General features: G+C 39.6%; 2 protein-coding genes across 5 annotated transcripts in view; both read left to right on the top strand.

Moving 5' to 3' along the window:
- Window positions 1-13,225, top strand: part of csf3r (colony stimulating factor 3 receptor) — a 30,273-nt gene extending 17,048 nt beyond the window's left edge. The window contains exons 7-16 of the mRNA XM_002938741.5: window positions 51-204; window positions 680-762; window positions 2,815-3,025; window positions 3,380-3,565; window positions 4,884-4,982; window positions 7,544-7,690; window positions 8,234-8,374; window positions 8,475-8,568; window positions 8,819-8,897; window positions 10,409-13,225. Coding sequence (XP_002938787.3) covers window positions 51-204; window positions 680-762; window positions 2,815-3,025; window positions 3,380-3,565; window positions 4,884-4,982; window positions 7,544-7,690; window positions 8,234-8,374; window positions 8,475-8,568; window positions 8,819-8,897; window positions 10,409-10,864 — 1,650 coding nt within the window. The 3' untranslated portion in view covers window positions 10,865-13,225. The remainder of the gene's footprint in view (window positions 1-50; window positions 205-679; window positions 763-2,814; window positions 3,026-3,379; window positions 3,566-4,883; window positions 4,983-7,543; window positions 7,691-8,233; window positions 8,375-8,474; window positions 8,569-8,818; window positions 8,898-10,408) is intronic.
- Window positions 13,226-15,488: 2,263 nt separating this feature from the next.
- On the top strand, window positions 15,489-25,378 carry zbtb8b (zinc finger and BTB domain containing 8B). Of its 4 annotated transcripts, none has more exons than XM_012956491.3 (5): window positions 15,489-15,596; window positions 16,446-16,554; window positions 17,675-18,608; window positions 20,243-20,421; window positions 22,534-25,378. In XM_012956491.3, the coding sequence occupies exons 3-5, from the start codon at window positions 17,702-17,704 to the stop codon at window positions 22,822-22,824; spliced, it is 1,377 nt and encodes a 458-aa protein (XP_012811945.1). In that variant the 5' UTR covers window positions 15,489-15,596; window positions 16,446-16,554; window positions 17,675-17,701; the 3' UTR covers window positions 22,825-25,378.
- The last annotated feature ends 1,553 nt before the right edge of the window (window positions 25,379-26,931 follow it).

Genomic DNA, 26,931 nt, shown 5'->3' with positions numbered 1-26,931 from the left:
TCACTTGAGGAATCTTCCTAAATGTGTTATGTGACTCTGGGTTTTCTCAGACTCATCCCATGACTGAAGATTATGAAGTGCTGGAATACTGTAACCTTTTCCCTACTACAAGATATCATTTTCAAATCCGTTGCATTAGAAGATATCTAGAAGGATACTGGAGTGAATGGGGATCAGATACAACTTTGCTCACAGCTGAATCAGGTTTGTTTTAATTAGATTTAAAGACACAAATTAGTACACCTTACTTAGTATCATGATACACTGTTCATTATATATTTTCAAACTGAAACAAATCTCAAAGGGCTAGGGTCGGACTGGACCGCCAGGACACCAGGAAAAATCCTGGTGGGCACCGATGGCCCAGACCCGACCCTTGCCTAGGGCACCCGGTCGGCTTGGCCCGACCCTGCTGCAAAGGGCCACTATTTATTAATCTTTGAGAAAAATACAGCACCTGCATAACTGTCCTAAGCATTAAACAGAGAGAACCACACTGTTCACAAAAGGCAACCACCCTGGAGTGCAGGTGAAAATAAAAATGTAGAGGAAGAGTACTGCATCCAATATCCAATTGGATTTGTTAATTTTTCCGGGGTTTTGTGAATTTTTGGCGAAGCAAAATGGGACAAATTCGCTCATAACTAGCTGTAATTAATTGTTTTGCTTTATTTTTTAGCTCCCACTGGTAAAGTGAAGACCTGGTGGAGAAGTTTAGAAGCTAAAAGTGATGGCCCAACAAAAATACAGCTGTTGTGGAAGGTAAAGTAAAGAAATAGTAAATAAAACATGAAACAGTTGTTTCCATTTCCTTCAGTAATTGTTTCAGAAAGTGGATACTACACTGCATTTACATTTGAAACACCAAGGAACACACACATTCATATCCTTCACTTGCATACACTTTCTCAGCACACCTATAAACCCGTACTTTATGATTCACCAATGGCAAGTATCTAATTCATTGGAGCAGCAGGTGCATTGGTCCTATGCGCAAGGCAGTTTGGATGCAACCACCTAGTGATTGATATGCACAAACTTGCTAATGCTTTTGTGCCTAGTTTTTGTCCTGCATAGAATAAGGCCCATATTTTGCTACTGCTGGAAAATGTTTGGTTACATATTGCTGTGTAAAAACTGCTTTAAAGTGTTGTCTCTTGCAAAGAATTACAGTAACAGTTCTCTATAGTTTTGGTGCAACAATCTCATTTGTGCTTCAGAAACAACATTACATTTAAAAATCTGAGTTACTTGAACTCAAACCAAAAGGATATAAAACCCTTAAAATATTATATGCCAGTCACTTATCATACCAAAGATAGCTAAATTTAGCTTTCAGCCTACAGACTGTCCATATGATTAACTGTTGTTATTCATTCTGAAGCTGCCAGTCCATTAGAGGCCAACACCCAACTGAGAAAATGAACCACTTAGTGATGAGCGAATGTTTTCGGCAGGCATGGATTTGCAGCGAATTTCCGTATTTCAAAAAAAGCTACGGATGCGTCAAAATAGGTGCAGTCGCGCAAAATGGGCGAGGTAGTGTCACAATGAAAACTGCCGCAAATTATCAGTCAATTCGCTCATCACTAATTAAGATGCCTCACCCCCACAATATTGTGATTTGTTGTGCAGATGTCCTAGTAGGCCCAAAAAAAGGTTTTAACCAGTTAATGTGTGTACAGCTTGGTTTGTCCTCAGTCATAGCAATCATCATAGGAACCCATTGTTGGTACATTGCTGGCTAACCTTGCACTGTTATCTATATTATTGTTGGTGTGTGGCAGGGTGTATTCATGTGTATTCAATGAAGATCCAGCCTGACCCCCTGAGCCTGCTCAATTTCCTGTTATGAATGAAACCAAAACACCCACAAAGTACAAGAATGAAAGAAAAATGTAATTCTAAGCAACTTTCCATAGTTTCAGAGTTATTTAAAATGTAACTGCATTTGGCACAGCATCTGTAACTGCTTTTAAATACATTTACAAATTACATAAAACCACTGATGGAATGAAAAATTGCTTAGAATTATATTTTTTTAAATTACGTGAAACAAATTTGGGGTGCAGTTCTCCTTTTATAGTTGTCTGCACACTCTTAGGTTGAATATGGTTATGGAACAAACTGTAGCTCCAATTAAAGATACATTTCCTTAAAACCATTAGAATAAAATGAAACAGGAATTTATTTAAAAATGTTCCTTTTTTGCTTACCAAATCATCTGAAAAATTACTTCTGGTAAAAGCAGTCTGCTGGGCTGCACTGTGAGTACAGTTATTTACATGATCTGGAAATCTCATTACATACAGATATTTCTTAAATGACTTTAGAATTACGACAAACAATAACATTTCACTGTTGAGTGTATCAGTATTCTAGTTACAACATTATACTGTACTATGTTCATTTAATTTGAACATAGTTTGTGATACTAACATGTTTTACTTGTGGCCACCCTAGTGAACACTTGTACCTGAGCTTCTTTACTTTCCCATATAGAACTACTCAGCCCATTAGAGTCATCTCACATAACAAGGAAAGATGCATAACATCTATTTCTAAAGTTGTTATCTTTAGAGTCCTATGTATTGTTTTGTTTAAAGGCAATGGCACATGAGGAGATTCTGGGCATTTTCATACACCCAAACATATTGTCAAAATTCTGAAAAGTACACACCACTGCACAAGAGAGAATTGCATAAAAGTGCCTGTGCAATTTTTAGCGTGGGCAAATGAAGGCAAATTTGGGCATTTTGCCATTGCTCAAAATAGTATCATAAAACTTGAGCTGTTTGTGCTGATCTTTCTTAGGCATTGAAGAAGGAGGAAGCCAACTCTGAAAACCCCTGGTACATTGTGGGTATCAGACTAGATACAGACTGGAATGGCAATGTGGTGTGCAACACAACTGCTCTCAACTGCAGTTTTCACCTGCCAAATGGAGCAACTGGTGCTTTTCTATGGGTTTATAACACTGTTGGACATTCACCAAGAATGGAAATTGACTTTACAAACAGAAGAAGTAAGTGCAAGCTTATTACTATGGAGCTATTTTTAGGAAGAACATTATAATGTTCATTTACATATGCCCTGAGCACTGTGGCAAGTTTTCATGTCTCAGGTGCAATTTATTAGTTCAATAAAGCAAAATGAACAAATACTAATACAGTTTACACCAGTGCAGTAACTTTTGGTAACTTACTTCACTGAGTAAAGTTATTGCTGACTGGGTGCCATGGGTTACTGACCATTGCATTAATGTTAGTAAATGGAGCCCACCTAAAAGTAACATTTAGCAATAGCAATAACCCGAGCATAGTGAAGTTTTGGTCAGATTTCATGTTTTCATTATAAATTGATGTCAATGTTAATGAAGTTCCAGGTAAGCCCGTCTCCTGGATCCACGTGTTTCCCAATACTGATCACAGCCTTGCTGTGAAGTGGAAGTTGCAAGCCATGGCTAAGAGCTATGTGCTAGAGTGGAGAAAAAGCTCACAACATCCGGAAAGTGACTTCAACTGGAAAACTGAGACAGAAGGAAGCAGCATGTCCATCTTGCAAGGTAGGAAATATACATCAATCAAGTATATAGTGCAGTGTATATATTTTACTTTATATATACTTTTATACATATATGAGAACTGAGCATTCTGGCGCTGCATATATATATGCGAAGGAGGTAGGTGGAAATAGGCAACCCCTGTCAACATGCTGCACGGGAGAAATACAGTGCAGCCCAGCAGTAACAAGGAACATTATATCTTTAAAGAGACACATATTTTTTAGTTATATTTAAAAAAAACAAAAACGTTTCCACTGACTGGCAGAAGTTCACTCCTTGGTGCTTATCTAAAAAGCACTACTACAGTACTTTGCAACATCAGGGGTGCAGGCCAGCCCTGTCCTCAAGGAAAGAATAGGGTTTCCGCCTGTTCATTTTGACCCTGACAGCCTGGTTTTTGGAGGGGCTGTTTGGGTCAAAAATGCCTGTCCAGTTTTTAAAATTAGTAAACCCAGACGGGGCTTTCCATGACTGTCGTGGCAATCAGGCAATTACCGATCGCCACATAACGGCCCCGCTCCTGACGTCATGGCCCACCACCATACATCACCTGTGACAATGCTGCTCCCTCCAGTGACTTCAGCACCCACCCCCCTGATTGGAGCACCTAGAGCAGGGATCCCCAACCTTTCTTACTCGTGAGCCACAGTCAAATGTAAAAATACTTGGAGAGCAACACAAGCACCATAAAAGTTCATGGAGGAGCCAAATAAGGGCTAAGATTGGCTATTAGGCAGCCTCTATGCACACTATTATCTTACAGGGGGCTTTATTTGGCAGTTAATCTTGTTTTTATTCAACCTAAACTTGCCACCAAGTCAGGAATTCAAAAATAACTACCTTCTTTGGGGGCACTGAGAGCAACATCCAAGGGGTTGGGGAGCAACATGTTGCTCACGAGCCACTGGTTGGGGATCACTGACCTAGAGCCACAAGGTGGCAACCCCAGGTAAGGCCAAGGACCCGTTGCAGCCAGTGACTCTACCTCCTAAACCTGGTTATAAATTACCGCTATTATTTTCCACACTTAAAGCTGCCTGTATTTTTTTATTTATTATTATTTTAACTGCAATCTATAGGAAAGTCATACATGGCATTTTTTAAGGATAGAATAAACAGAAAATACCTTGTGTACACTACAGTCCTACTGTACGCTTATGGTTTGTGCTGCCCTACTGTGTATAACAGATCCTTCTTTAACCATGATCTAAATAATAGTGTACTTAACTAAACTGGAGGTAGAAATAGGAAATGCACAAAGCCTGACCACTGTTTTTATTCTTTAAGACACTTGACCTTTGCTTCATTTTCTTTCTAGATATTGAACCTTTTCAGCAATACACTGTATGGGTTTATCCTGTATATGAGAATCAAGTCGGGTCCCCAGTACAGGTTAATGCCTATTCTAGACAAGGAGGTGAGTGTGCGTTTTATCTATTAATGATGTTTTGAAATTTTCTTAAAATCAGTTATGGAGTTCTTATGTAGACTGTCAGTTTATATCCTAGTTTGAGCCTATGAGCCCATGACATAGATAGAAAGCTTATACTGGCTACAAAGTTTTTTGCTTCACAGTGGCAAGAAATTGAGGCTTTATTAACTTTTAACCATAACTTAACCCCAAACTAGTACAAAATCCTAGCTGTCAATCCCCTAGATACAGTTGCAAAAAAAAGTATGTGAACCCTTTGGAATTATATGGATTTCTGCACAAATTGGTCATAAAATGTGATCTGATCTTCATCTAAGTCACAACAATAGACAATCACAGTCTGCTTAAACTAATACCACACAAATAATTAAATGTTTCCATGTTTTTATTGAACGCACCATTTAAACATTCACAGTGCAGGTGGAAAAAGTATGTGAACACTTGGATTTAATAACTGGTTGAACCTCATTTGGCAGCAATAACTTCAACCAAACGTTTCCTGTAGTTGCAGATCAGACGTGCACAACGGTCAGGGGTAATTCTTGACCATTCTTCTTTACAGAACTGTTTCAGTTCAGCAATATTCTTGGGATGTCTGGTGTAAATCGCTTTCTTGAGGTCATGCCACAGCACCTCAAACGGGTTGAGGTCAGGACTGTTGGTTTACTTCTATGCTTTGAGTCATTTTCCTGTTGCAGCACCCATCTTCTGCTGAGCTTCAGCTGGTAGACAGATGGCCTTAAGTTCTCCTGCAAAATGTCTTGATAAACTTGATTTTTCCTTCGATGATAGCAATCTGTCCAGGCCCTGACGCAACAAAGCAGCCCCAAACCATGATGCCCCCGCCACCATACTTCACAGTTGGGATGAGGTTTTGATGTTGGTGTGCTTTGCCTCTTTTTCTCCACACATAAGGGTTGATTCACTAAACTGCGATTAAAATTAACGCGAACAAAAATGCGTGATTCGCTAAAGTATTATCGCATGCGTTAAGTTAAAATTAACGCATTGCGTTAATTAGCGCGCAGAGATAATACTAACGCATGATTCACAAACACTTAGACGCGCTAAATATCGCATTAGTCTGTGCGAAAATTAACATCTACTTGGGGCAGGCGGTAATTATAGAAAAGTACAGTTCATGAGCTTTTGGCAACACAATATGGACTTTGCAGTGTGATTTATTCAAGTCTGTGTTGGCCGTAGAGTGATGTAGCCTCCAGTTTGCAGGGAAATGGTCATTTTCAGAACAGCAGTTTTCCGAAAGTAATGGCGTGTATGGCTAATATGGCGTGCATTTTTTCGCACGCGGTGGCAATTTGTGCGCGCTGTGTTAATTAGCGTGTTGTGTCAAATACTGCACGAAAATAGTCTTCGCGACTTTAATAACGCAAACAGCATCGCGTCAAAATTAACGCAAATATCCTCTTAGTGAATCGTGTGTTAAGACACGATAAAATAAGACGTGCTATAAATAGCGCTCGTTTTAACGCACCTTAGTGAATCAACCCTATAGTGTTGTGTATTTCTTCCAAACAACTCAACTTTGGTTTCATCTGTCCACAGAATATTTTGCCAGTACTGCTGTGGAACATCCAGGTGCTCTTTTGCAAACTTTAAACGTGTTTTTTTTGGACAGCAGTGGCTTCCCCTGTGGTATCCTCCCATTAAATCCATTCTTGTTTAGTGTTGTACGTATCGTAGATTCACTAACAGGGATGTTAGCAGATGCCAGACACTTTTGTATGTCTTTAGCTGACACGCTAGGATTCTTCTTCACCTCATTGAGCATTCTGTGTTGTGCTCTTGCAGTCATCTTTACAGGATGGCCACTCCTAGGGAGAGTAGCAGCAGTGCTGAACTTTCTCCATTTATAGACAATTTGTCTTACCGTGGACTGATGAACAGCAAGGCTTTTGGAGATAGTTTTGTTTACAGAGTAACCCTTTTGAAATAAAAAATAACCAAAGTGGTATAAAGGTGATACCTTTATTGGCTAACTAAGATAACCATAGCAAGCTTTTAGAAAATTTTAGTTCCTTTTTCAAGCTGATTACAGCTTTATAGAGATAGTTTTATAACCCTTTCCAGCTTTAGGGCTCTGGCACATGGGGAGATTAGTCGCCCGCGAACAGGGAGTTTTGCCGCGGGCGACTAATCTCCCCGTGTGCCAGAGCCCTTAGGCGAGTCAACAATTCTTAATTGTAGGTCTTCTGAGAGCTCTTTTGTGCAAGGCATCATTCATATCAGGCAATGCTTCTTGGGAAAAGCAAACCCAAAACTGGTGTTTTTTTTATAGGGCAGCTGTAACCAACACCTCCAATCTCATCTCATTGATTGGACTCCAGTTGGCTGACACCTCACTCCAATTAGCTCTTGGAGATGTCATTATTCTAGGGGTTCACATACTTTTTCCACCTGCACTGTAAATGTTTACATGGCCTGTTCACCTACGGGTGGGCGATATCGAGGAATGTGTAGGCTAATTCGATTGTTTGGCCCTGCGGTCCCTAATACCACATTGTTATAATTTCATTATTTCACAGCTCCAGAATTTGCCCCCAAACTTACAGTATTAGATGTCGCTAAGTCAGCAGCCTATCTGTCCTGGGAATCAATCCCTTTGGAGAAACGCCATGGATTTATAACAAACTACACCATCTTCTGGACCGACAGCAATAGACAAACGCTCTGTAAGTCACATAAACTGATGTCAGCCCTTACAAAACTAGACATAGACGACTGTATGGTTATTTTGAACCAGATTTTATACAAATATTATTTACAAATTGTATTATATGCCTGTGATGCTGCAGCACTAGTTAGACACAAAGGGGCTGATTTACTAAAATTATTTTTTTCTGGCCTTCAAAGTTGTATAAACTTGCCATAGTATAAATTTGAATTAAACTCGATCATTGTTGTGTTTATAAAATATCCTGATAATGCTGTGAATAGTCGTACAAAAATCTACAGTTTACCTTTTCAAAAATCACAAATCTTTTCACAAAATGGCTATGAAGATTTTCATTCATCCAGGTCATGATATACAGTATCTAGAGTATCTAGTAGAATTAATTCTAAAGCAACTGGACTTATACATTATTGTACATACCACTCAGTTGAACTGAACAAGCCACTCAAATGAGTGGTGAAACGTTTTCAAAAACTCCAGTTACTTTAGACTTAATTCTATTAAAAAAAAAATTATATTGCTTTTCCTTCTCTTTTTTTAGCTGCAACTCTGAACAGCTCCTTGACAAGATTTGTGATCAAGAACCTACAGCCTTTAGCCATGTATACTGTGCAGATAAGTTGCTCAACAGCTGAAGGCAGTGTAAACGGATCAGTTCTCATGATTAATACCACTCTCTTAGGTAAGTATAAAGGTAAACAATGGAGATGTCGAAGGCCCTTGCACTACATGAAGGATAACAAAGGACATGGTTTAATTGCTAAAATCCTTTTATTATCTAGATGAGATGGAGATCCACATATTAATACTGGTTCTGTGTTTGTTATTTGCGACTCTCATTGGAAGCTTCTTCTTTTGCCTGGGAAAACAGGAAAGGTAATTTTTCATCATATTTCTTGGAAAAGAGATTCGATCTAAAAAAAACCTTCTACAACCCATTGCTGTGCAATAGCAAATTAGCAACAGAGTAATCAACTTCATTTCATTATTCTCCTCAATTTTGGATCCTCATTTACCTCGTTTCACAAACCACATTCCTACATTTTTTGGCATCAGCATTGAGGACATGGAGCGATGGAGAAGGTTCATACTAGTAACCTACTTGTGTTGCTTTCTTGTTTGATAGAGTGAAGAATACGTTTTGGCCAATTGTACCAGACCCTGCAAACAGCAGCATGGGGAAATGGAGCCCAGTATTGAATGAGGTAAAATATGTGTCTAAATGTCTACTGGACACTTAACACCATTCAAAATTTGCACTGCAATAAAATACAAAGGCCAGTGATCAGTGCACACTCTTCTTTAAAGGAGAAGGAAAGGCTAAGTCACCTGGGGGTGCCAAATGTTAGGCACCCCCAAGTGACTTAAATCGCTTACCTCGTACCCCGGGCTGGTGCCCCTGTTAGGAGAAAAAAGCACCAGCCCAGGCCACCTGTAGGAAGCGCTTCCTTCTTCCTTTTTCTTCTGCCGGCGAAATCCGTGGGCCGGCGCATGCGCAGTAGAGTGAAACGCCAACTTCTCTGTTCAAAGTTCGGCTTTTCACTCTACTGCGCATGCGCGCACAGCGAACAAGAAAGAAGGAAGCGATCGCTGCTACCCTGGGCTGGTGCTGTTCTCTCCGTACAGGGGCACCAGCCCGGGGTAAAAGGTAAGCCATCTAAGTCACTTGGGGGTGCCTAACATTTTGGCACCCCCAAGTGACTTAGCCTTTCCTTCTCCTTTAACATACATTTTTGCATTTTCTACAAATGCATGCTCTATAGATGAAGGGTAAGTAACAAATGTTTCTATTAAAACTAATGACAGGCTCCTTGGTCAGGTACAGGTCCTTCACTCAACTAACTGAGAAATGCTGGGCCATGAGCATTTCACCAACACCTTATTAAAAAACCTGTGTGCTGCTAATTTTTTTAAAGAGCAAACTGATCTTTTTATATTTAATTTTGACATTTTATATGGGACTAGCCATGTCCTTTATTTCCCAAGGTGCCACAACCACGTGATGTGTGCTTTGATAGAGTTCTGTCACACTTTACTGCTGTGCTGCAAGTTGGAGTGATGTCACCCCCCTTCCCCCCGGCAGCCAATCAGCAGAACAATGGGAAGGTAGCAAGATAATAGGTTACCTGAAACAGTTCTAATGTGTAGTGCTGGCTTCTTCTGAAAGCTCAGAATCAGGCACAATGCACTGAGATGGCTGCCTACACACCAATATTACAACTAAAAAGAAATACAATTTTAAATGGTAGAGTGAATTATTTGCTATGTAAACAGTGTAATTTAGAAATAAAGAGTACACTATAAAAATCATGACACTTAGGTGGGGCAACGCCATTGTTTAGGAATTCTACTAGGGATGCACAAAATCGACTTTTTTGGACGAACCCATGAATCCTGCGTAAGGGATTTGGCTAAATCCTGAACCGAATTTTAATTAGCATATGGGTTTAGGAAGTTGAAAAATTTCCATGTTTACATGACAAAAAGTCACGTGATGTTTATGATTCAGTTCGGTCAGGGCAGTGGATTCGACCGAATCCGAATCCTGCGGAAAAAGGCCAAATCCCAACCGAATCCTGAATTTGGTACATCGCTAAATTCTACTATATGTGTAAGGAATACTTTGCATAAAGAAAGTACAGTTAACATTTCACTACATTTAATCATTCAGGTAATACAGTTGTTTAATTACTTGTTTTGATGTTAAATCTTGTAGAGCCCCAAGATGTCATTTAACATCAAAGAAATTAATCAAATGATTACCAGTGATCTCACAATACTGGAACGGTGGCCTGAGAAGAAACCCCCAACTACAGATTCCACCAAATGCACTCCTGTTTCAATGAAACACAAGCCACACTGTAGAAATGAAGACACTGAGGAGCACAGGCCCTACATCAATGTTGCCGACACTGTGCAGTATGCCAAGGTGATTACAGGAGGCTACCTTGGACAAAGTCCCACATCAACTTCCCACTTACGGTCTAACTCCACACAACCTCTACTCAGCGACACTTCTCCCAGCCCCCAAACTTATGAGAATATGTGGTTTCATAGCAACAGTCAAGAAGACAGCATCTTTCTTGTTGAAGACGAGAACCTGAGCAACTTCCCTCTGCTGCAGGCACTGAAGATCCAAGAGGATGGAGAGATCTTCAGTTTTTATGACTGAAGGATCTGGTAACTGCTTTTAGACTGAGCATTCATGCCCATTTATAATACTAAATGCACTTGAAAATTTGTGTGAGATCCTTTTAGCATGTCTTAATTCACATAGCACACAATTAGTACTTACACAATTAAGTGCTGTATATTACAATGCGTATACATAGAAAGAAGTACACATATTTGTACAACTGTACATCATACTGTGAAAAGGGCATCTAGAGACTTGTAGTCTTTACGACCAGACCAGAGCATTGCCTCCAAAACACAACTCTATAAGGGAAACACTGTAGTTAAAACTAAAAGGACTTTTATAAGGAAAATATCCCTATGGTGTTCTTGGTCAACAAAAGCAGGATTTTTTTTAGCCTTTTGTTCTAGGTTTGGATTTTAGAAAAACTGCTAAGAGCCATATATGCCCTTTTAGAATTGTATTTGTTTAATTACACAAACCCCTATGTTTATAAACTTACAGCATTTTTGTCTCTCACCAATAACAGAATATATATGGGGACCTTACCAATTCTACAATGTTGCAAATGTATTTGCTAATTCATGTCCAATTACATTTTTAATATGGTCACTTATCATTTTTTAGGCTAAGCAAACACAGCAAATCTGTCGCTATTCATGGAAACTATACATTACAGAAATGCTGTCCTGTTTGTTTCATTTTTCCCAAATTATTACTTTCAGGGGAATTAGCCATAGTGCAGTATGTCTTTTAGATCTAGATTCCCTTGCTTTAAATGTTTTATAAAAAGAATGGTCGTAGAAGGTTCCTAAGTGTTTCTCTGTATTCAGAATATAGGATTTTAATAGAAACAAAATATGGTGAGAGCACTGGGTGAGAAACAAAATTCTAATCAGTGGGGTCTGTGGCATAATTAATACAATGTGGGAAACAATATCTCTCTAGGCCAGGTAACGTGATTTGGTAAGATATTTTAAAACTACAAATCAGTTTGATGGTAATGAAGGAATAAATAGACATATTGGGAAGGGGGGGGTTCAAACCCTTACACCTGCTGATAGTTCATGTTTTTCTGGGTCCACACCCTTTACCACAGTTCTACTTACTAGCCCCTTTCACTTCAACCCTCCAGTACCCTTTACTGGAAAGTTCCCTAATTTCACTAAATCACCTCTCCTTATTAATTATGTCCAATTAAATACACCTTAGAGATTGCATTTAAGTTGGAAATGTATTTCCACCATTTAGAGCTTTGTTATTAGACCTCACCTTAAGCTTGGCATTACAGTCCACAACTGTGACCCATGAAACACTGCATTTGTTTAACCATTAAGTTTGACCCCTGCAAATGATTTATATACACATACATATATAGACCTATTGATACATTCACTCATTAGGCCTGGCAACTTCTTCTGTAATATTTCAGTTTTGTTTATAAAACAGTTCTACCTCATATTTGTCTCACACCCTTCTTCAGTTTACCCTCTTTTTCTAGTATGTGCAACACCTTCTAGGTGTGAAAGAATTCTAATCCCAGGTGTTCCCTGCTACACTAGTGTTTTTGCTGTGGTGATTATACGTGATACAACCAAATTGTAGCAAACTATATAGCAAGCAGAAAGATTCTCCAGGCACTAGTAAAGGTAGCATGCTTCTTTTTGGGGCAGCTCTCAATTCCAGAGGAATAGCAGAAGACTGTGTCTGCTTTCTGGACTATAGATTTGCAAGACCAAGGGCTAAAGGGATTCTGTTGTTGCAGTTGTCATTGATACCACAAAATCAGAGCAGCAAAAATGTATTTGTAGGATTGCCTTTACTAGGGCAAACTGCCAGTGCCTTGCACAATTGTATTGGTAATGAAGAATATCCTCTGGATAAGGACAGAGGGAAAAAACTTCAGAAAATAAGGCCATTTTCCATGCTGTTTTAAGAAGGGGGACATGTTTTTCATTAACTTGTACAGTAATAAATCTCTCTATCCAGTTAAACTTGTGTAAAATACCTTGTGCACTACTGCAAAGATACCAACCTGCCTTGCACACTGTATTTTACTTAAGTGCCTCAGTAACCCTGCTCTCTTGTAAAACCACCTCAAAGTGCACTTTATGCTTTTAAAGAGTTTTTATTAGTAAATGTTACATTTATGATTAAATATATTTTTGCTGAACTTTTTTGTAGTTTTTTGGAGAATGTGTTCTTGAGTATAAAAAGTTGTGTGTACTGTTTGTTTTTGTAGAGTCAAAACTATTCTATGTGAATGCATAAGCTACTTTCCTTTTTCACAAATGTATTTGCAAGGTAAATGCAAGTTGCATTTTATATCAGTGTTCTGTTACAGTACTATGAAAAATGTTGATGCTTTAAACAATAAACTATAACATTTGTATTGGAGTCATGTGCTTGTTAACTTGGTTGATTCGCGTTGGGGAATAGTGATGAACAGTTGTACATATGTATAACTTTATTTACAATATAAAGTGCTACAAAGATATGCAACACTGTACAAACTTGCAATGTAAAAAGTACACGTAGGGAGGACACATAATAAACACAATGAACAAGTACTAAAAAACAAAGATGAAGTGCAGCGTGGTAAGAGATACAGTGGGGAGGAGGTCCCTGCCCCATAGAGCTTACAGTCTACATCTAAATAACCCACAGTCAGGTGGTTCCGGACTGACCAATATTTCCTAGAGGCAGGTTGTGGGCCAAATCTGCTGCCACCTGGATGTTCCCTGAGTATATATTTGCGGGTTATGTGTTAAATTTTTCACTTTCTCTTCTAGGAACCCCACTGAGAACAAGTATTCCCTTAAATGCCACAGTTGTCCACTTTAAGGTTTCAGAACCAATTGTGTATTTTGTAAATAGGTAGATATAAAGGTATACTGGACAGATCAAGTTGTTTCTTATTCTGTTTTGTTATTTCTGACGATGTTGGGTATTTTTAAGTAGTAAAATTAAGATGTTACAATATGCTGGGGCTGACAGGCATGCATCCCTTACACATCACACACACACCGTTTCTAAGCCGGTGTTTAATGGTTTGGCGGTAGTTGGCAGGAGACGTTCACACCATTTTGCAGGCACAGTATTTTGCAAATCATTGTGAAATCACTGGGATTAAGATGTCACACAGCAGTGCTGTCCAACTGGCGGCCCGCGACCCCCCTCTGTGTGGCCCCCCACCTGTCTGGCTGCTTTGATGGCTTACCTTTGTGTAAACTTTAAATGGTATCAGTACTGAGATTAACTGGCCCCCTGGATGGTTCTCACCTCAGATTCAGGCTGTAATCCCTCTGTATTGATTAAAAATGTAATCCCCTGTACTGTTCACCCCCTGCAGTATTCACACCTCAGGCTCAGGCTGCAATCACCCACATTGTTCATCTGTTCACACCTCAGACTTTGTATGTACTGCCTGGTCTATGATGCCTGTGTGTATGGCACACACAGACAACATAGGGCAGGCTGAGTATGGCACACACAGGCAGAATAGGGCAGGCAGAGTATGGCACACACAGGCAGGATAGGGCAGGCAGAGTACCGCACACACAGGTAGGGTAGGGCAGAGTATGGCACACACAGGCAGCATAGGGCAGGCAGAGTATGACACACACAGGCAGCATATGGCAGACACAGGCATCATAGGGCAGGCAGAGTATGGCACACACATGCAGCATAGGGCAGACAGAGTGCTGCCTGTGTGTGCCATACTCTTCCTACCCTATGATGCCTGTGGGAGGTGAACCTGGCAGGGGTTTGTTCTGGGAGTTTGTTAGCAGTTGGAAATAGCCATTAAATGTTATCTAAGGTGTGTAATTATGTGCTGGGGGTTGCTGTGCTATCCCCGTGGGAGGAGTCATATGGAGTTTAGGATGTGTCTTAATATGACATAATATAATTCTTTCACATATGAATGATGGTTGATATCCCTGCAGTGAGGACCAAGCATTTGGGTTTTTGCTGCACTACCACCATTGTGATAAAATGGGTGTGGTTTAAAAGGGGGGAGTGGTCAAAACTGGCTTCCATTAGCGGCCCTCCACCATGTATGCGCGAGAAATTCCGGCCCTCGGCACCGCAGAAGTTGGACAGCACTGTCATACAGCATAAAGACCTTTCTAGCCTTGAACCACTGTACCCCCGATTGTTGAAATATCATTGGGCTGCTGACCCTCTGATGCCCAAAAACTAAAGATTACCATCAGTATATTTCACCCTGTATATTCCCCAGTTTAGCACTTATTTTGTATCCAAATTGTTTAACATATTGCCTCAGTCTTCCCATAAAAGATTACTTTTGGTCAAGTTCACCATTCTCTTCTGCTACATTACCCCTTAAACTGTCCCTTAATTGACTAAAACGCTGAAATATCCTTGCACTCTAATTCCCCCGAGTATAAAAGAGCCTACAGATTTGTGATGGTACAAACAGGAGCTCTAAGAATAAAATATGACTGACTTCAAACGAAATAATGAGAGTGGAAGCTCTAGTATATTGGAAGCGGCTATTGCTACCAACCAACACGAACAAAATAGAAACGTTTTTCCCTGACAAACGTAGAAGCTACGAACAAACTAATATAGGGGGATGCCCAAAGCCCGCCGAGCCCTACAGCAACAACCACGTTTATCAACACCAACCCGAAAGTGGCTACGTGCGCGTCACGGCGCGACGTCGTGATGTCACAGTCTTGCGAGAAGTGAGACGAGACTTGTGACGTCGAGATTAGCTGTTCGGCAGGAGTCAAGGAGCTGGGTATGAACGGCTTTGTGGGACGTTTAGGCAGCAATTCGGGGCTGTGGGTTGTGTTAAGAAAATGGGGACTTTTGGGCGATTTGCTAGACTTTCCCAAGACTAGTGCCTAGGTCTCCTAGCGGGAAAATTGGCCCTGCAACCATCTGCCATAGGTTGTGTGTATTGATGAAATAAATGGGAAGTAGATGCAGACGGGGTTAGTCTATATTTAAAAAATGTCTTTCTTATTTAAAGAGATCCACTGGCTATCCAAGCAGGGATATAATTGGTTATAATGAATGAAAATTGGGTAGAAATTGCATGATTTCCACTGGTAGTGAATAAGAACAAAAGTATAATGTACAGGAATCCTGTAGGAGTGCCCTTTATATGGGCAGTAATGAGTTGTAATGTACTAGTCACCTGCTTAATATACACTGGTATAGCAGGATCTACTTTTTTGGCACCCCTGCAGTAGTTAATAGGATGTTTGTACCTTTCCAGAAAAAAAGCTGCATTGCAGTGGCCCCAGTAGCACCTATATACATCCTTTGTATCAGTTTTAGTGCCATAAGGTGTGTCTTCTGTGCAGCAGTTTACTTTAAAACTTTGCAGTATGCACCCAAGCACTGCTGTATTATTGTCCCCACCCTCACATGAACCTACCCAGTTCCAATGGGAGTATCAGAATTAGTCTAGTAATTTCTAGCCGCCTTTAGTTTTGAGAGGAACATGTCAGAAAAGCACTAAACATTTAATTTTAGACTTCCGCAGTAGTGAGTTCTTCGTTTGTTTAATAGGGCTCTTTAGTTCTGTGTAGTTGTTAGGCTTTTATATAGTATAGCTTTTTTTTTTTTTTTTTTTTTGCAGATTCTTTGGATCTGCAGATCTGTCAGAGGACACCCAGGAATAGCTTGTATGGCTGTGAAGTGTTACCTAGTTCAGCCCACTTGCCCTTCTCAGTGCCTCTGTGCTAGCTGTAAGAACTACCATCCTAATAACACTATGCTCACAATACCCGGTAGAAAAAAAGCAAAGAAATGCAACCTTTGGGCCAAGTCCAATAACCTTTTTGGATGATTGGTTTCAGTGTTCTAAGTGCACTTGACCAATAAAGGCTGTCTGTAAACTAATTGATTTGGCAAATGTTGTGCCTATTGCTGCGTAACCTTAAAGCTTAATCAATGTAACCCATTGATTGTTTGGGGGGATGGGGGGCTAATGAGGGTTTGTGGGTAGAGCAGAAGAGTCCATCTTTTTGGCAAAGTAAATACTAGCGATGCTAATGCAGCAGGCAACGTTATCCATTAAGATGACTGAGTACGTAATGCTTGAGGAAAGGTAGAAAGAGTATGGTAGTCAAGTAAACTTATTATTTTGGAAATACTAGTTTAATTGCTGGATGAAGTGCTTTAGAGTGAGTTCTATAGATTAGCTGCAAATCCTTAAGCATGACTTGGATAACTAACTTGGATAACTCAGTATAACTAACTAGTATATACAAAGTAATTACACATGATAGAATATATTCCTTCTCTGCAGTTTATTTTAGATTGCTGTAATGTCTGTAAGATGCTAAAGGTTTGGAAGGTATGAAGATAGGCTGGTCAAGTTTATACTGGTTTATGGTTTATACTGGAGAAGAGGCCCTTAGGGCTCAGTCACACGTGTATGGTTTTACCTACAAAACACAGAGAGAGGCAGATCTGCTCTTGTACATTCCTGTGTGTAGGTCCACTGACTGGCACAGTGCTGGCCTGAGTGCAGCTACACAGAGCAGAGTTAATGCCAAAAAATCCGAAAGCATGCAGTTTCAGGCAAGTTTTCGCTATTCAGATTTTTTTACAGTGAGAGCTGTAGTGGAATTCTCTTCTTGAATCAGTTGTACTGGCAGATACATTTGATAACTTTACAAAGGGGTTGGATGGCATTTTACTTTCCTTTATAACAACTAACAGGCATAATTAATGGATGTAGGCCTTTATTCAGTCTAAATTACCTTGTGTTAACTTTTGTTTATCAGTTGATGTGTTCATAGCATTCATTTTGTAGCTGTTAATTTATTTGATGATTGTATCTGCTTCGTGATTTATTTTCAGCTGGAAGACATTTGTTGTGTTGGAGCCATGGAGATGCCGTCATATTATACCAAACTCCTTGGGGAACTGAATGAACAGAGGAAGAGGGATTTCTTCTGTGACTGCAGCATAATTGTAGAGGGCCGAATTTTCAAAGCCCACAGGAATGTTTTGTTTGCCAACAGTGGTTATTTTCGAGCCATGCTTGTTCACTATATTCAGGACAGTGGGAGACACAGTACAGCCTCTTTGGATATTGTCACATCAGAGGCATTCTCCACCATCCTGGACTTCCTTTATTCAGGCAAGCTGAACCTGTGTGGAGAAAATGTGATCGAAGTCATGAGTGCTGCTAGTTATCTGCAGATGACAGATGTTGTCAACTTCTGTAAAGTCTTTATTCGCTCTTCATTGGATATATGCCGAAAGATTGAGAAGGAAAGTTCTTTTGGACAGGCAGACAGTGGCAGTGATGGCCTAAATAGTGGAAGAGATGCAGAGCTGGGGGATTCGCCTGAGAAAGAAAATGATAGTGACTGCCAGAAAGATCCACCCCGTGGCGACTGCAGTAGTTGTAACTCTGTAGAGCTGTTGGTAAAAGATCACCCAACAGAAGGGTCCCCTGAAAGTAAAAGTCCCAACAAAGCAGTAGAACCAAAAGAGGAATTTGACTCTGATGTTGTGGAGGTGTCAGAGGGTGTACAAACCTACCATATTCCTACAGACCTGGAGCAGGGAGATGAAGGCCTGCATGCAGCATCTGGAGTTGACATTGCATGCAATAACTACCACATGAAGCAATTTCTTGAGGCTCTTTTGAGAAACAGTTCTTCCCAGAGGAAGGAAGATCCAGTGCATCATTTTCCTCGTGACTTCGAGTCTCGACAAGATGAAGCAGGTGTCCCAATGAGCTCTATGATGGATATTCAGGGAGACTGGTATGGGGAAGAAACAGGTAAAGGATGATAAGAGGCTTTTTGCATTATATAAACCCTGTAAAAGGGTTACAAAAGATACTTGCACACAAACTTTAGATTCAAGTACTATTGCATTTTTTTTTTCAAATTGAAAAATTCGAAATCTGTTATTTATGAAAAACTTGAGTTGCAAAAACTTGATTTGTGTTAAACCAAGAAAAAAACCCACAAATATATAGAAAATTGCATCATTCTATTTTTTTGACAAACCGGAACTGCTGAAAAAACTTAAATTGAATAGTTTGAAAATTATTTTTATTATTATTAACATGTATTATAAAACTCCAACATATTCCACAGTGCTGTACAATAAGTGGGTTTATACATTGGACATAATTACATACAAAACCAGTAACTGATACAAGAGGTGAATAGGGCCCTGCCTAAAAGAGGTTACAATGTATACAATGTATAAGATAACCCCCATTGACTTATACAGAAGCTTGCTAGATTTTGGTTGCCAAATTTGTATATTTAAGTTTGCAAGATTGTTGAAAAGATTAGAATTTGTGATTATAGCAGTGATGTTCTTGAAACTAGGAAAAGTCACAAACTCAGAGCTTCTAAATATGCCCCATAGAGTATTTGCATAGTGTACTTGAGCAATAATATACTTTATTATATTTTGAAAAAAATATCACAGTGATATTTGCATTGCAATGCTATTCAACTATACAATATTATAGAAATAATAAAGCTACGGAAGGAAGGAGGAGTGGATGTTGTAGAGGAAGGTGCGAGACATAAGCATGAGGGGATGTTGGGGAAGTAGAAAACTTTTAGTCCTCTTCTTCCTCAAGGCTGTCTTCGATGGCATAGACTCAACATAAGCTGTGGACCAGCCTGTGTTGGCCTTGGATTGGCATCCTCTCCCTCCTTAGGATGAGGCAAATCCAGGAAAACCGCTAAATGCCCTAATAGTTCATAAGGCGCCAGGCTTATTGCCACAACATCATGGGTGCCCTGAAACAGTCTATAAAGTAACACATGGCATGTAAGAAAGTTCCTGGTCATCAAGCCCTGGCAAATGGGCAGTCCTAAAAAGCATCCAAAGCTGTATTTTCATGAATGATGCAAAGATAGCAATGCCACTACCTGCACAGGAAAAGTCCACATTGGATAGCCCATCTATGTGATGTCCTTATGTTTGTTTATCAGCCTGTCTGAAGAAATCTTTTTTTTTTTTTTTTCTATATTTTTCCAGACTGTGCTTGAACAGTTTTGTCTTTGTCTTTGTGAATTGGCAATCCAGAAATGACACCATCCCTACTCTGCTAATGTTGCCTGCATGAAGTTGTACACTGAGCACAACTAAGCATGCTGCAAAAATGATGAATTCTGGAAAAACCCTGCATTGGCATGGTGGTCTGCATCTGAAAAGTGCACTTTTCACCATGTGCTGCATTATAAGAGTCTTAGGTGGTTCGCATGGTGCACAATCAAACAGTATACACGGGGGTTATCCAGCTAGTTGAAATGGATGCTTTTTAATTTGTCAGAATCACATTAAAATGCAGATGCAGGTTTAAGTAGTATAGACTTTACTGTTAGGAAATTATTTTTAATACACTCACATGCCCTCTTTTCACCTCCTTGCCCTCCATCTGTAAAGGAGATGTCCTAGTTGTTCCTATCAAGCTGCACAAGTGTCCGTTCTGTCCATATACAGCCAAGCAGAAAGGGATCCTAAAACGCCACATCCGCTCACACACTGGGGAACGGCCTTATCCCTGTGAGATATGTGGGAAGAGGTTCACCCGACAAGAGCATCTGCGAAGCCATGCACTGACTGTAAGTATATTCAGCTGGCTAAAGGAAATCTGTTTTTAATTATGCAATCAGCTAAATTACCCAACATTTATTAGTTAGTATTCATCCTTATGATCCTAGGGCAGTGGTCCCCAGTCCCAACATATTGCTCACCAACCCCTTGGATGTTGCTCCCAGTGGCCTTAAAGCAGGTGCTTATATTTTAATTCTTGACTTGGAAGTTTTGGTTGCATAAAAACCATGTGAAATGGCAACCAAATAGCCAACCACAGCCCTTATTTGGTACCCTTAGGTACATTTTTCATGCTTGCATTGCTCCCCAACTCTTTTTACATTTGAATGTGGCTAACTGATAAAAAAAAAAAGTTGGGGACCCCTGCCCTAGGGCTAATGCCAGATGTGACTGACTCTCTGGCCTCCATTGATGTGCAGGCCAAGAATTGGCCTAGTCTGGCATTAGCCTATGATCATAAGGACTAATACTGACTAATAAATGTCACGTAATTTATCTAATTGTACAAATGTTTGCAGGCATTAGCCTTTTCCTGTGCCTACAACCATTGTGTTGGTCAAGTTGCAGGTACACAGAACAGATTTTGGCTCTGAAATACATACTCGCACGTTTCTGTGCCAAATTCAACTGTAGCTGGGCCAACACTGGCTTTGAGTGCAGGGGCAGGGAAAGACTGATTCTGTTTTTCTGCAGGCCTAGAATCAGCCCCAACTGGCACTGCCCATAGAACTTAAGGGATACTGTTGTCACAAGTGTCACTTATTAAATTTTGTACTTTTTTATACACTTAAAGGGAAAATATACCTCCTTTTTGACATGAGCTCATTCAGTTGGGCCTATTTAGAAAAGGTGCATAAACACTATTTGACCTGCCAGATATAAATTCAAATATATTTTTGTTTTACACACGCATACTAGAGCAATATCTGTCAAGTTGCGCAAACTGTAAATTAACCCTTCTTGTGCCTTTAAAGGGAAAATATACACAGACACACCTGATTCCACAGTTTGAAAGGAAACCATAAAAGCCTGTTAATGGGTTTTACTGTCTGTGTTTGCCAGTTCCTCACTCCCCTAGAGTTTCACTGTAATGCAACCCCACTCTTATCATGTTCCATTGTGAAGTGATGGCCTCTGGGACTTGATGTCCCTCTACTTTCCAAAGAATCTGTGCACTACCCTCTCAGCATAAGGGATATTGGAACACAGCTTGTTTGTGTTACAATGGTGTCCTTTAGTGATACACAGCTTAATAGGCACATTTCAAAATGATGGGTTACATTTTCTATTTTATTTATTTATCTTAGGTACTAATTCAAAAAGGTCCAACACTATACTTTTAATGTGGGCCTCTTTATACAATTGTTATAAATAGGGGCATACATTTAAAGTCTTATGGCCATATTATGTATATCCCAAAGAACACCTACATAGGAGCACAAAACAATGCATTTGGCATAGAAAACCTCTTGTTAGTTTGTACACTGTTATTTTGCAATGTAATGTATATTTATGATTTATTTAATCACCCAAGGTAAAGGTCAATTTGTACAACAAACTGAATAACCAGCAAACATCAAAGAGCCATCTGGCATTAGTCTTCCACCAAATCACATGTATGTAAACTTGTACAGAAATGAAGGTAAACCCCCCCACCCTTCATATGTACTACTACTTAATGTGCAGGCTACAAGTGTCATGCAAAATCACTTTTTATTAGAGATTAGCAATTTCTATGTGTATTGTATTGTACATATCACTTGCACTTTCTCAGGAATGTGTAGCTTCAACTATACACACATCACTAAAAAAAAGGTGGTTGGTTGCTTTTATGCTCCTCTATAGGTGTTTTATAGGGGTATTTTTAGACTGAAGTAGGAAATATGTGTAAATAGGGTTAAGTTGCAGTGGATCAGTTCAGTTGTAGGAAACACCAAGAGGAGGGAATTTAGATATACATATATATGTAAGTTAAACCTTAAAATGTGGAAGTTGCTATATTCAGATATGTTCATAGTCCTCAACCAGTGACTCGTGAGCAACATGTTGCTCCCAGTAGCCCTTAAAGTAAATATCTAAGATCAAATGTTTTTGTATTTAAAACTTTTTTTCTGTGCTAGGTCCACCGTTCTAATCGACCAATCATATGTAAAGGTTGTCGGCGTACTTTCACCAGTAGTTTATCTCCAGGCTTGAGACGTTTTGGTTTGTGTGACAGTTGCACCTGTGTCACCACCACACATGATGACTCCAACCAGCCAGGTCACCAGGAAGCTGCTTCTGAAAGTATGGACAAGGAAGAGGTGGATGGAGACTGGCCGATCTACATTGAGTCTGGAGATGAGAATGAAGGGCCTGAAGAGGAGGAGATTGATGATAAAGATCAAATCCACAGAGAGGTGCTAATGTGACCACCGTACTCTAAGAATGTGTGAAGGACTCTCATCACTTTAGTCAAGACCGTTTAACATCAAATTTGCAGGAAAACTTTTCTACTTCCTCATAATGTGTGGGAAGTGACACATCTACATCACTGTATAGTGCGATTCTTGCTCTATAAATTTGAGAAGCCTAAGTGAAGGACTTTTATCACCATAAAACAGACCATTTATTATGAGTTTTGCAGAAAGACTTTTCTCTGTCCCCTTCACCAATATACCAGGTTGCACGTTGCACATCTGATTTAGTGTGTAATGTGCTTCTTGCTCTTGCAGAGAATTGAAGAAACTTTTATGCATACTATTCCACATTTTAGTGCTGTGCACTAAACCCATGTGTAGTTTGTGACTTTTTATCATTTCTAACACTTGTGCTAGTTTTACTTGTGCGACAAATACATTGCCAAATTCTAACTGCATACTTAGCAGAATGTCTGCACCCTGGTACAGAACATTGTGACAATTCCTCTGCTGTAGATGTCCTTATACTTCTGTTCCCAAGTACTCAGTGACTTATGTCTTTGACTGCAGCTCTCCAGTGCATGGACTGGTGGTTTGGCAGTGGCCCCAATTTCCACCTTAATCCCTTAATATTTGGAGTACAATATTCTGCAGCCCAGGTGCACATTATGCAGGACTTTCACCTTTAATCTCCTACTCTATCACAGTTAATTAAAGGTTCTATAAACTCACCATCCCATAACAAGGTAAAGTAGACCTATAGGCATATACTGCCTGAACTGGATATAACTGAATTATAGTGTATTGAGTTTTTTGAACACACACTGATATTACAGCCTTAGGGTGAAGGCAGACGAAATGTTAATCCGCTTCTTACACGCTTACTTGCAAAGGCAGAAAAGGAATCTCTCTCTCTTTCTGCATTGACCTCATTGTAGGGCTTGCACACTTTTAGACATCTCATACTGGAAGATCACAGATATGTTTCACACCAGAATCCTTATTTATTTAGTTATATAACAAAATTATGTCTTAGTACTGTATACAGAACTTCATGGAAAATCAGATAGGTGCTGTGTTGTTGGCAATATTAAATTTTAACAGTTGATACAGTACGCAAAATGTCTTCAAGTGCACTTAAAGTATACAGCCTGCTTTCAGAAGTATGGGAATCAAGGCAGTTTAACAACAGAGTGCTGGCTTGCACAGTATAATCTTTGCCACAGCATGCTGGAATAATTCCTTGTACTTTAGTTCATTCCTGGTGGTTAAGGCAGATGGAAGGTTAGGCTTACCCAGTCATTGTATTCCAGAAATGCCTGAAACTTGTGTCAATCCTTTATGAACCCACACCTCTTTCAATTGAGTGTACTGTGGAATTATTGACATTTATCAACAAATTATTGTTGACATTGACTCCCCCATGTAAACATGTTCCACATGTACTTTATAGTGACCTAATTCATTGTAAATAGGCCTCTGGTTTAATCAACCATCTCACATTTTCTTTAGCAGTTGCAGCTCTCACTTTTGAAAATAGTTGCTATTATCCGGTTTTAGTAAAAAAAAAAAACTTTTCCTTTAAATCCTGATATACTCATCTTTAGGTTTAGCTTTTCCCATTTTAGATTTTACATAGGGATAGGGGTCATACAGGATGCATAATACTGATAGATATGCATTTTTGTTCAAGTAATTTAAACATTTTTTTACCCCCTAACATTTCTGTAAGCAGTGAAAGCTCTGTGATAACTTGCAGCAACTGGAATGCCTCCCTTTTACTCATTTATTATTAACACATTAAGCTAAAAGGTGTAAGTTCAGCACCATTAGCTGAAGATCTATGGTAAACAATTTGAGGAGAAATAGAATATGTTTTTAATGTCTTTTATTAACTTTTAGCACAAACAGTAGCAATTGCCTTGTCCTTTATGTGATTTTTTTGGGGGTTATTTCCTGACATTGAATAAAAATATAGGCAAAGGCGGCACAGTGCATTTCCTAGGAATTTAGCCTGCCTTGCAGGACTAGGAAACATATGATAGCACAACATTCAGGGACAAAACAACACACAGATAACATAAAGATCTGCTGATAGCAAAACCATGTTTGCAGTTGTCAGTCACTTTATATTTCCCAGAAGGCCAAAGTAACTTGCCCCATACTATCCCCCTTGCCTATTCAGATCTCAGATCTGGGTTTCTATAGCATAGACAGGGCTGTGACCAAGACAAAACAGGATTGTCCTGTTGGAGCTGATGAACTTTGGGTGATGTAAGTCATGTGGCCTGGGCCCTCTACAAGTCTTTTTTATTTCTTGCTCCCTCTATAGTTGCTTCTTTTGTAACTTCTCTTTATAACTGACAAGAGCAGATGGGTGACATCTTAACCTTCCCCTGTTCTTGTGCAACAAGCTAAGTTTAATTGGCGATATGTGGACCGATTTGAATTGTAAATAAGGTTTTGAGTAGCTGTGTCATTATTATACTATTGCTATTACCTAATGCATGTTATGTTGGGACTGAACTGATAATTAAAAAGAATGGTACCAACCTTTATTAGACAAGCCAGTTGTCATGTATGTTATTCAATAGATATTCTTCAGGGAAATGTAAAATACCTCATAATGCATGTCTCGTACCCACATATTATAGGCCTGACTGAAATCATTATTGTAAAGAGATTATAGATTGCCATGGTGCATAGTAAAATCCTTGCAGTTCCATCACCTGCATAGGCCCACTGAATATTTCAACATGATCTTATTTAATAATGAGATTAAGGGACTTTTGATATTAATAAAATAAAAAGGACTTAATTATATATCTATACTCAGTGTCACACTGGCAACATTTGCATACAGTGTGCTGCTAAGCTGCCTCAGTAAATCTGCCTGATAGAATTTCCATCAAGTTCTCTTCCCCTGCAATCCTTTACTGTTTTGTTGCATCCAGTAATTTAGGCGTTTTGCTGTTCTGTCTGTCCAGACAGAACTGGAAGGGGCACTTGCATTATACATTTATAATACTGTATTAGCAGTGTAAGAACCGATAATGTCATGAAAGCAGAAAAAAATATAATAACTTGCTTAAAAGCACCATTAGGTTGTGCCTGTGTGTTTAGGGAGGTCATATCCCCTTTAACACTACCTTAATTTTCAAAATCTCCTTTACCTCTGCAACCTCCTAGAATGGAAGAAAAATAATCTTGCTTCACCTAACAATACATAGGGGTGGATTCACAAAAGTGGAGATAGCATTCTTTCGTCAATATGGCTCGAAATATGACAAATCTATTTTCATTTTTACATCAATGCTTTGGTGAATTCCCCCTTAGAGTTGCATGTAATTTTCTTCAGCAGCTCAGTTTGTTTTGTCCGCATAAATTTACTCCTATGGCAACTTCATCCACTGGATGAGCACAACAATCTTTAGCAGCAGTTATGGTTTCCCTCAGTAACTCCACTGTAATACTCTATAACCATTCTCTCCCTCACCTACCTCCATGTACTATAGCAACACATTTTTTCCCTCCTGTAATGGATCAACCTGCCCGAAGTTTGTACAATAATATCAGTGCGTGCCCATTGTTTCATACAATAATATCAGTGCGTGTATGGCTGGCTTAACACACGTTTTAAGAGGAATTAAACCACCAACCTGGGAAAAAAAACTTTGCGATCTATCTCAGTGAGGGGTGCCTAGCATTTTGGCACCCCCCCAGTGAAACAGACTTAAAATACATGGTTTTTAAGGGCCGATTTTAGCCACTGATATCAGTCCTTTAGACTGATTCACAGCTTATCTGCCCATGTATGGGCACCACCGATGGGCCTCCCCAACTGACATATGACCTGCAGTCAGGCAGATCTCGATTGGGAAGGTTTGATTTTTCTGTTAGATCGTGGTCCGCATAGGCTCGTTGATGCAGTCCTTGAACTGACGGCACCTATGCCTGTCATTTTAATTAGATCAAAATTAGCCTGATATCACCAACCCATAGGTGGGTATAACAGAAGAAGATCCATTCGCTTGGCGACCTGTCCAACCGAGTGAATCATATGTGCCAGTAACTAACACAAAAGGTGGTAGCGGGCAAAACTCACTTCAGATTGCAGGC

Source organism: Xenopus tropicalis, chromosome 2, assembly GCF_000004195.4.
Source record: "Xenopus tropicalis strain Nigerian chromosome 2, UCB_Xtro_10.0, whole genome shotgun sequence".
NCBI lineage: Eukaryota > Metazoa > Chordata > Amphibia > Anura > Pipidae > Xenopus > Xenopus tropicalis.
This window is presented reverse-complemented; position numbering and strand designations above follow the sequence as displayed.

Bases quoted from the DNA above. Each gene is read 5' to 3' on its own strand.
- zbtb8b (XM_012956491.3), top strand. From the start codon at position 17,702: ATGGAGATGCCGTCATATTATACCAAACTCCTTGGGGAACTGAATGAA. The intron at 18,609-20,242 runs GTAAAGGATGAT...CCATCTGTAAAG, and splicing joins CTGGTATGGGGAAGAAACAG to GAGATGTCCTAGTTGTTCCT. The intron at 20,422-22,533 runs GTAAGTATATTC...TTTCTGTGCTAG, and splicing joins TGCGAAGCCATGCACTGACT to GTCCACCGTTCTAATCGACC.